Genomic DNA, 11391 nt, shown 5'->3' with positions numbered 1-11391 from the left:
AATCAATTATGCAAGCAGTTTTTTTTAAGAGAAAAAGCTAATTAGTATGCATTATAAGTTAGACCTAATTTAAAATGAATAGTAATCTTATAAACATCATTTTTATGAACATTTTTTATTGCGGAATTTTTTTATTTTTAGAATTCGAATAAGAGATTGAGCCTTTTCAAAACAATTGGATCAATTATAAGATATCAGTTAGGCCAAGGGAGGCCGGTGGCTGAGCGATAAAGCGCTTGGGGGTCCGGGTTCAAATCCTGGTGAAGACTGGGATTTTCAACTTTGGTATCTTTGGGCGCCACTCATCTCTAATGGGTACCTGACATTAGTTGGGGAAAAGTATAGGCGGTTTGTCGTTGTGCTGGCTACATGACACCCTCGCTAATCGTAGGCCACAAAAACAGATGAACTTTACATCATCTGTCCTATAGACCACAAGGTCTAAAAGGGGAACTAGTCAGGCCAGGTTCACATCTAACTTTACATTCACTTTCACCTATCCTTTGATCTGCGGGACCGTTGGGGCACTACACAAGATCTGTTAACCTTCTTTCTCCATTCTTATCTCTCATTTGTCTTTGATATAATTTCATTTGGATGTTTTTTCTGAAAATATTGAAGCCTGCCTGGATGGACCTTTTCGGGGGCCGATTTTGAGTTTGTGTTTCCACACAAACTGTCTTTTGTAACCTTGTTTGGTTTTATATTTGTTTTAGTTAAGAATTGATCTAGTGAATAGTTATAAAAAAAAACTGATAATGTTCACTTGTATATTAGCCTATGTATAGATGTCACAATACTCATTCTCAGCTACAACTGAAGGTAATTGCTGGTCTGATCAATTGATGTTACCTTCCACTAAGACCTAGCAGTGTAATGTCAATACTGTTCACCAGGATTTCCTGAAAATTCATTAACTCCTGCTCTTCTCTATTTTTTTTTACCCAATTCTAATTCAATAAATGAAGTGATGCTCTGCATTGAGAAACGTAAAGAACAATGTAATCAAATGATTTTGGGTTCATTTCAGTTTACAAGTCAGGGTTGTATTTTTTTTTGTCTTGACTGCCTGGGCAATCCTGACATACTATCAACTTAGTATGGTAATAAATCAATCAAGCAATGCCATTGGGCTAACCTACAGTATTTAACAAGAAGCAGCATTGTAACAAATGTTAATATGTTATGAATGATAGTTGTCAGTATTACATATTAAGTACTATTTCAGTGAGCATACATTTTTCACAAATAGACCACTAGGTTAACATAAAGGCACCCCTTATTCAAAATGCCAGCAATACAATCACTGCCCACAAGGAAATTCAATCCAAGTATGGCCCATACAAAGCCAACGGTCTACGCTCAGATCAAGCTGACTCGAGTCCCTAAACAAGAGAAATATGAATTCCTTGTGAAGCCACATGACTAGAATGATGAACAGATTTGGAGCAAATAAAATAAAGATGAAAGTAAACATAATTAACTTACCCACTATTGGGAACAACAAATAATATAACATAATATTGATGAGTAGGCAATGGTAATGTGTATGATCACCACAAAGAAAAATTGTTTAGGCAAATAGGTTAAAACCAAAACACAGATCTGTGAAAAGATAATAATGAGATGATGCTTTTCACTGTTACACAGTAGTATAATAATGAAATAGTGGGAGTCAATTTGAAATTTTGGAAATATTCAATATACACTTGGTGTTTTGGCTCAATATTTATATACATAAATTAGTTTTGACTCATTGAGTTATGAAAGGTAGTAAGTACAACACAAGCAAGTACTTTGTTTTTCAAAAGTAAATTTAATGATCATTTTCATTTGTAAATCATGTAGAAACACACTGACAGTACAAAGTAAAACAAAAATATATTTATTTATAAATAAACACGCATGGTATAAATAAACATTTTAGTTCAAGGTAGTATTACTGAGTCTGCTGAAGCTCATGATCACTATTTCCTGTATTGGGTGTTAATACATCACCAATATGTTCCTTTTTTTATATTTTATATATTTCATTTCAAAAACAAGAATGTGAAAAGAAAAAAACATTTATAATAAGACCATACTAGAACTTCAGTACTTTAGACACAATCAAAATGATAACAGTTTAATAGTTGTAATAGTTAAATATATATATATATATATATATATATATATATTATTTCAAAGTACCATAATGACTAATGAATTAAAAGTTTTCAAAATTTTATTTCAGTAACTAATATTTCAAGATAAAAGTATATTTCATTTTAATGTTTCAATTTTAATCAGTTAATTAAGAAATAGTTTATATCAAAGTTTTCATTTATAGACATGTTTAATATATAAGCAACAAATCTCACATGAAGTCATTTGCAAAATAATTTATTCTACAATTCCATCATCTCTGGCCTAATTTACCCTCAAGGTAAACTAAAGTGAGTGTCTTAGTTGAAATTTTTTTTTTACTTGAAGTGTGATTTACGTTAGAATATGTTTATGGTAAAGTTTATACTTAGACCTAAAACATTAATACTTTTTAGAGTAAGTTTTCATAAGTATTATTTTAGTCTTAGTCTGTTAAATGTTAGTGTTTATTAAAAATAAATTGTATGTTGTGTAAGATGCACATTATCTTAAGGTTTTTTTTTTACATCATTCTTAAATTGTTCAAATAGTGATAAAAAATGTTTTTCTATATCCAAATAGATACATTCTTTTTTAAACTTACAAATTGAAAACCCTCTTGGTGCTACATAAAATTATTTTATGTTTAGACTTCTAACCCCAAATCATAAAAGCATAACGGAAAATAAAAAAAAAAAAAAAAATTCCAGACATATTCACATTTTGAACTGTTTGTTCATACCATCCCTGGCTTAGCATACATTGGTAGATGATAGTAGTTGTAGCTAATGAAATTCAGCAGTCGACTTTCTACTGCTCTTTTAGCTCCTGTCGATACATAAGCCATCATCATTTCTTTCTTCTGTTCTGGTGTCAACTGTAAGAGTTATGAAATGTTTATGAATGAAAAAAATGTTGGACCTTGAACAGACATTTGAAGTTTAAACCCAGAGGTAACAATACACAAATATTATAATTGAACTCCATATGAGGTCTTCCTCCTTTTAAAAAACTTTGGGGTTTCAATACAGATCAAGAAAAATTCTACCCCAACAGAAGACTTTAATTCTATAAGAAGTGCTCTCAGTGGGTAGAAACTTGTGTTGTGGATATGGTAATGAGAAACAGGCTACTGAATACATAATTTATCTTATAAATTTCAGAAGTTTCTTCTTAGCAGAAGATAATTATTTTCTATGCCTACCAGAGTGTCAATCTAGATAAGCATTTTAATTTGAGACTTAAGCTGGGCTAAGTCATTGCCTGTTTCAAGCAACTCGAATGGCATAGGCACTAGGGAAGAAGAAGAAGCACTTGTAAAAATACATGAATAATGAATCTAAGACAGTCTCTTTGATCAGACAACCTTGATCTATCTTCCAAAAAACAAAAAAAAACAACAACAAACAACTGTCAGAAAAAACAAATGTCTGCTTCAAACCCAAACTTACACCAGAATACTCCCCCCCCCCTTTTTTTTTTTGTTTAAAAAAAAAAAAAAAAACTAAAAAAACATGCAATACAAAATACAAACCCCAACATATTGAACTTAATGAAAAGGTCTCATCTTGTTGGCAAAAAAGTCTATTTAAATGATTTAAATGATGTTTTAATGCCTGAATTAGTAAGAGCTAATGAAAACACAGAATCCAATAAAATAGAAGGGATAATGGGTATGAGTGCTATTTTCTAATGTCCAGATTACCAGAGCTAATTGCTTTGTCAATCACCTCATTCCATCTAAAAAGACTTTTGTTATTTTAATCAATCTGCATCTCATTATAGTGAAAGGAAGTTTTCAAAGGAGGAACTATTATCTTTTCACTCCAATGTGTTTCTATGACAAACAAATATGGAATTGAAATAAGAGAATGTAATGTAATGGTAAATGTAGTTTTTAAATCAAATGTATACATACTCCAAATTCTTCATCCACAAGGTTACGGGCCAAATCTTCTAATGTGGAAAGACCTTCTTTCTGTAATGAAAAGAAAATTTATCTGATACTAATTTAGAGTTTCCATATATTGTGTTTTAAAGTTGTTTTAAATAAGGATTAAAACATCATCATTATGAAACTCCATTTGAGTGAGAGCTTGAGAGGCTCAAATTCTCTCTTGCAAAAGCCCTTGACAGAAACCTTGCTGTTTTGTGTAGTGCAAACATGTCACCATTCAGGTCGAGAGTTTTTGGTTTCCCAGACCTGTCGAGACGGAGATCAGCAAGTCAGCAAGTCTGGGGCAGTGATTAAAACATCAAGATGTAGTAGAAATCAAAACAACTTTTGTGATCAAACAATATTATAAAAGATTCCATTTACTTTGCCTTATGTGTCTTTGTTGAATTATAGTTTTATACCATGTTATACATTAGATGACCAATTCAGTACAACAAAAGTCATGCATTAAAAATTGCAATTTTCAGGATTCTAGTGTTGAACAAATTCTTTAGTGAGACAACCTTAGGTTCAGAGCAGGAGGGAGGGGTATGAACTTCCTGCAGCAAGCTTACTTTAATTTTTTAAAAATAATCACTGAATTAGGCCTACATAGGCCAGCTGTGGTACTCTTTCAAGTCAACCAAAAATAATCATTTAGAAAGTCTGCACTAGATTTTGTTACATCTAAGACAATGAATAAACAGGTTATGTGTGAGTGATTGTCCTAAATTTGTTTGAAGACAGAAATGTCTTTAATGTGATGAGCCATCAGTTTTGCATATTTCCAAATTGTCCAAATTGTATAGGTATAATCCAATAAGTCTATTGAAAGGTTTGGCTTCTGAAAATGCACTTTTCAATTCAGAGTATATTTGAATTTGCTTCTGACAACTGCTTCGTTTTCACAGGTCCAACAGAACATAGAGTTACTCACTCTTAGATAAATAAATATAACCAAACAGAGTTTTAAAAATTCACTGTAATTACTGTGAAATTACAAAAAACATGAAAATTAAATATAAAATTATTGATTTTTTAACTTTTTATAGCAGCATCCAATTTTGGTTGGAAAATGCCTGTTTCTTTGTTTTGTTTCACATGTTTAGGATGTTCATTCAGATTTGAAGATTATTACAAACCTCCATCAAAGTGACAGTCCAGAGCACATATGACATGATAAAGCAGGCGCAGCTGACCTTCATGTGAAGTAAAGCAGAGACATATTTAAGTAAGTGGAGGCCCCAGGGCAGGATTTTGGTGGAGGCCCAAAGGGCAGGATTTTGGTGGAGGCCCCAGGGCAGGATTTTGGTGGAGGCCCCAGGGTAGGATTTTGGTGGAAGCCCCAGGGTAGGATTTTGGTGGAAGCCCCAGGGCAGGATTTTGGTGGAGGCCCCAGGGCAAGATTTTGGTGGAAGCCCCAGGGTAGGATTTTGGTGGAGGCCCCAGGGCAGGATTTTGGTGGAGGCCCCAGGGTAGGATTTTAGTGGAGGCCCCAGGGCAGGATTTTGGTGGAGGCCCCAAGGAAGGATTTTGGTGGAGGTCCCAGGGCAGGATTTTGGTGGAGGCGCCTTCACTGTTTTGAAAGTTTTAATAAGAATCTAGTTATTAATGATACCTAAAAGCATATTTTAGAAGAAAGAAAGTAATTGTAAATGTATTCTCATTTTCCTTCTTTTAAAAGCAAAATGACTTTATGTATTTCTATTGTAGGGGCTCCTCTCTTATGGAGTCCCCATGGCAATAGCTCCTTCCTGTCCTCTCTTAACTCTGACACTGCATGAAAGTAATTTCTGTAGTGTTCCAACCATCCATTGCAAAACTTTAGGTTAAATGCCTTAACTTGAAAACTCAAAATCACATTCCAAATAAAATCTAGAAATGAAATAATCCAAATATTTTCCTGTGTTGAATTAAAATTTAGATGATTTATTCTAGCCACATGTAGGGAGCACCAGTTAGTTCTTTCTAAAGTATTAGCCTTTGTCATGGTTATAATCAGTGTAGGCATACATTGCAAAGGGGCATTTGTTGCATATATTGTGAGGGGGACATTTGTTGCATATATTGTGAGGGGGACATTTGTTGCATATATTGTGAGGGGGACATTTGTTGCATATATTGTGAGGGGGACATTTGTTGCATATATTGTGAGGGGGACATTTGTTGCATATATTGTGAGGGGGACATTTGTTGCATATATTGTGAGGGGGACATTTGTTGCATATATTGTGAGGGGGACATTTGTTGCATATATTGCAGAGGGGGACATTTGTTGCATATATTGTGAGGGGGACATTTGTTGCATATATTGTGAGGGGGACATTTGTTGCATATATTGTGAGGGGGACATTTGTTGCATATATTGTGAGGGGGACATTTGTTGCATATATTGTGAGGGGGACATTTGTTGCCCCAACAAAAAAAAAAGATGTTTTGTTCTTTGTGTCTGCTAGACTTCAGAAGGCTGGCATTAAAAAAAGACCTAAAGTCAATCTTACATCAGTAGATATGAGCAGCTCCCTGATCTCATCTCTCAAGTCAGCAAACCTGTCATGGTACACAGCCATAGCCCAGGGTTCCATCAGGTATCTGCAAAGATCAAAACAAGAAGTTTAGCAACATGATGGAGAGCAACTATTTGTCAAAATAAAAACTAAAAAAAAAAGTCTGGGAAAATGACACATTGCTCTGCCAATATTAAAAACTATTTCGATAATAAACATTTTTTGTTCTTCTTTTTTAAAAATCACTATAAAGATCTTCAGAAAAAAAGTTTTTTTTATCTTGCTAACCATGACCCAGAGAACTTACTTATAGAAGTCAGTAATAAGACCCTCTTTAAATCTGGAGGCCAAATTGTTCAACATCTTCTCGTGAACGCCATAAAGACAAACGAAATTTTCCTTTGAGAATGTCTGTGGAAACAAATAACACTAGTGTAAGCATGTTGTTACTGAGGAGCAAGGTCTTCCAGAGTTATCTTTACATTGTCCATTCATTGACTAATTTTGTATTTACTAGACTTGAAGGTGTATGTGTGGATTAATGACAAGAAACAAAGTCATAAGCAAATAAAACATAGATATGTAGAGCAAAACTATAATGAGAGCTGCCTGATCTGGAAACCAGTTATCTCACATATAGGAAAAGTCGCCTGAACCCTGTGAAGTTATTAAATGTTCTACATCTTTTAACAATGGTCTATCACTTTGTAACAGAATCAGAAGTAGGCCCTAACCACTTCTAGATTTCTTGTCATCTAATAAACTGCTGATGCGCTATTACTCAGTTGTTTTAATTGCTCTAGATTGAATGTCGTTCATAAGAAATGCAGGTAGATAAGCATAGTTAGTACACGATAGGATACAGGCAAATCCAGAGTCTAGACTATTAGCCTATACTTTGTGCAAGTTAGGCCCACGTATGATTAAGTTACTGTACAATTGACTCTGTAAAAAACAAGATCAGACGGCCGTCCTCTCTACAAGATCAATTTATTTTTGCTTTGAAAGAAACGTGACATAAACTCAAATAGCCCACCCAAATCTTTCTCCGCTATTCACATATCGGACAATTTCCGTATATTATATTCATGTATACCTACTTTCTTGGACAGACAGGTGATAGTCTCCACAGAGTTATAGCTATTACAATGTAACCTCATGTAGCCTTGATCACTGCCTGCTTCTCCCGTTACAAAGACTTCGCCCTGGGGAAACATCAGGCTGAATTTTAGAGATACCAAAGCATCAAAATCAGACACAGAATTATAGGTTAGCCTACTATTTATATTAGTTTTCTGGTGAAGACATTGAATACATAAAGATAAAACCCAGTTTTCAACAAAAAAAATTAATTTGCTTTTCTATAGTTTGTTACTTTGGATAAGTTTATCTCATCACACAGGGTTATGATTTACCCATTTCTTGTTTAGTTGTAACTCTACATTTAGTAGTTTTGGATAACCATGGTTATGGTGACGGGAATAGAAGTGATCAGGTGCTAGTTTGTATTATATTAAAATAGAAAAACCGATGTCACGAGAGCAGCAAATCACGTTTATAGGATAACATAATTATTTGGCAACGCTTCCAAAAAGTAGAGGCAAGTTGGCAACATTTCCTAATCCAATTTATATCATAGTTCTGAATTATTTCACGAGATCGGGAATTTCGTATAGCGTTTATACGTCTACACATGACTATGTACTCACGACAACAACAGCGTACACACATGACTAGGTACTCACGACAACGACAGAGTACACACATGACTAGGTACTCACGACAACGTACACACATGACTATGTACACGTAAAGACTACGTACATACACGAATACGAACAGAAAATAGTTACGCACGCGCAAAGACTACGTACACGTACATGTCTCTTTTGAGCTGGCATTAGTCTTTGATTTAGAAAGCTCAATACTAAGGTTGAACCCAACCATGACGCATAAAAGGTCTCAGAACTTTACATTTGAAAGAACTCTGGGTCGAAGATGGGCAATTTACTTGTCCCAGCACCCAGTGAGGGAGATCAATTCATTACTCAAACTAAATTTGCATTGATTCCAAACACGATAGTGAGCTGTACAATGACACTAATTTAGACTCCAACTGTTGTTTTTCTCTTTCTTCCAGCCACAGAGACCTAGATCACGAGCCGTACATGTTAAAAACAAGTTTATAGTCCTCTAAATCGGCCACTAACAGATACGTTTTATGGTTCATCTTGTCTGTCTGACAGGTTTCAGACCCAAATAAAGTGCTGAGAAGAATTGTCCACGTAAGGTGATGCCGGAAGTAAATAGGCTACTATCGACATTATCTAGAAGAGCTGCAATAGAAAACGACTTCATTTGAGAAGCGGTTCGATAGATTGAAGGGGAGCGACACTTAGATCTAAATCTAAATTGCCAGACGTATAGAGGGTGAGGGGGTGGTATGACAACATAAACATTTGATGACATCCAATAAGGGGTAAGCGTAAATCAAATGAATGATCAAATAGAACAGAAAATGAAGGTCAGGTGAAAGGTTAACTTTACCAGAAGACCTTGATAAGACATATCTTTGGTTACATTCTACAATGATGTAAAGGAGACAGGACCGGATTCAGTCTTTATAAGAGGCCATTTGTAATGAACATAAGACGAGTTTTCCTTTCTTCTTTCTTAGAAACGATTGAAAATATCCCTGGAAACATTTTCTGGAGGCCCCCAAGCTATAGCTTATGTTGCCTATAGGTCAATCCTGCAGTGGACACAGTGTCTCGAGTTCAATTCAGCAGTGGACACAGTGTCTCGAGTTCAATCCAGCCGTGGACACAGTGTCTCGAGTTCAATCCAGCCGTGGACACAGTGTCTCGAGTTCAATCCAGCAGTGGACACAGTGTCTTGAGTTCAATCCAGCAGTGGACACAGTGTCTCGAGTTCAATCCAGCAGTGGACACAGTGTCTCGAGTTCAATCCAGCAGTGGGCACAGTGTCTCGAGTTCAATATTTCAAGTCGTTATTTCGAGCTGAGCTATTTTTTTCAAGCACTTAACTGGGATCAGTGATTTCTCTCACAAATACTCTCCCCTGCACAAGTCCACAGCGCGGTGAGCATGCTAAAAAGATGAAAGATGTGCTAGATTAGCATCGCCATTACTGTCCATAAATTAGTTGTTAATTACGATAAAGATTTTTTTTTTAAATTAGTTTTTTTTTCTAGAAGGCTGCAGACGTCATCTGAATGTTTCTTCCGCTTTCGTTCCAACATTTGTATGACTTTAAGTCTGTCAGCGTGGACGTAGTGTGTACAGCATTCAATTAGCAGGGATGTAGTTCTGTAAGTCTCGTCATTCAGAAGTGTTACTGAGAGGAACTGTCTTAGGTCCACTACTATTCTTAATTTACATAAATGATTTACCGAATTGCATTACCTCAGGATCAAAAGTCAGATTATTTGCAGACGATTGCATAATATATAGAACAATAAAAACAACACAAGACACAGATATTTTACAAAGAGAATTAGATGAATTACAGAAATGGGATTCAAATTGGAGCATGTCTTTCCACCCAGAAAAATGTCAGTTGTTAAGAGTAACAAAAAAACTAAAACAAATTAATTCCACTTATCTTATTCATGGTAAACCAGTAACACAGACTAAAAACGCAAAATACCTAGGTGTTATAATAAATGAAAAACTGTCATGGAATCCACATATTGATGAAAGTATTAAAAAATCAAACAAAGCATTAGGATTTATTAAAAGAAATTTCTATAAATCAAATAAGAACATAAAACTAAAATGTTATTTAACCTTGGTTAGGCCAATAATAGAATATGCATCCTCCGTTTGGGACCCCTCAACTCAAGATAACATTAAGAGACTGGAACAGACACAAAATAGAGCAGTGAGATTCATAACAAACGAATATTCACATTTGACTAGAGTAACACCTTTAGTTAAATCACTAAATTTAGAAAGCCTTCAGGACAGAAGACTCAAAAGTAAAGTAGCAATTATACATAAAACACTGAACCATAATCTTCAAATACAAAAACAAAATTTAATAAAATACTCTGAAAGACACAAAGATAAAGGCACATTCCTCGTCCCATATGCTAGGACAAATTTGTACAAATACTCTTTCTTCCCTAGTGGTATTAGAGCATGGAATGGGTTGCCTGAGCTAGCCAGGAAAACCAGTGACTTGGCAGAATTTAAGTCATTGGTTAATATGCATGACTAAATGCATGACGCGTAGGACGTAATCATCTTCTTTTTTGAAATAACGTCTGTATTATATAAGATAAGAAGATAAGATAAGAGGCCAACTTTTAAACTTATAACTAATTAGCTTCCAATCTTGAGCGATGGCTAAATTTCACATGATACTGAGCCTTGCGATCCTGTCGAGCTCTGCCTGCCGAGATCTTTCTCCTAGGATCATTGCTACCAGGTATTTATAACACTTCCCATTTATATTCTCTGATTCTAGTATCAATTGGTTTACTCCAATATGACAAAGTTAGTGCACGATAAAAAAGAAATGAATGGGAGGTCAAGGTGATCAGGTTGCAGGAGATAAAGTTCTCTGTTGTATAAAGGCATTGGTTGGGAGACTTTTTTTTTAGTGCGCAAGAACATTAAAAACAACAACAATGAAATGTAGCAGCTCAATTCAATCTAATTGTTTTAAATCGTATTTTTTTAAAATGCAAACAACTTTCCTCAGAAATAATTGGTTAGGGACTAGATGGAACTACATGGACATTTAGAAGTTTTAATTTTAAATCGAGAGGCTTTTTTTTTTTTTCATTTTAATTACATC

The 11391-nt window shown here is 34.8% G+C and overlaps 1 protein-coding gene across 3 annotated transcripts in view; it reads right to left on the bottom strand.

Annotated features, from left to right (window-relative positions):
• Positions 1-1796: 1796 nt before the first annotated feature.
• The window catches only part of LOC106066216 (cilia- and flagella-associated protein 61-like), a 161786-nt gene continuing 152191 nt past the window's right edge, over positions 1797-11391 (bottom strand). For all 3 annotated transcript variants that reach the window (XM_056023560.1, XM_056023558.1, XM_056023559.1), the window contains exons 28-32: positions 7668-7772; positions 6875-6978; positions 6562-6652; positions 4043-4102; positions 1797-3001 (exon numbers count right to left, since the gene is read on the bottom strand). In XM_056023560.1, coding sequence (XP_055879535.1) covers positions 2861-3001; positions 4043-4102; positions 6562-6652; positions 6875-6978; positions 7668-7772 — 501 coding nt within the window. In that variant the 3' untranslated portion in view covers positions 1797-2860. The remainder of the gene's footprint in view (positions 3002-4042; positions 4103-6561; positions 6653-6874; positions 6979-7667; positions 7773-11391) is intronic.

Source organism: Biomphalaria glabrata, chromosome 3 (assembly GCF_947242115.1).
Source record: "Biomphalaria glabrata chromosome 3, xgBioGlab47.1, whole genome shotgun sequence".
In the NCBI taxonomy this organism is placed as follows: domain Eukaryota; kingdom Metazoa; phylum Mollusca; class Gastropoda; family Planorbidae; genus Biomphalaria; species Biomphalaria glabrata.
This window is presented reverse-complemented; position numbering and strand designations above follow the sequence as displayed.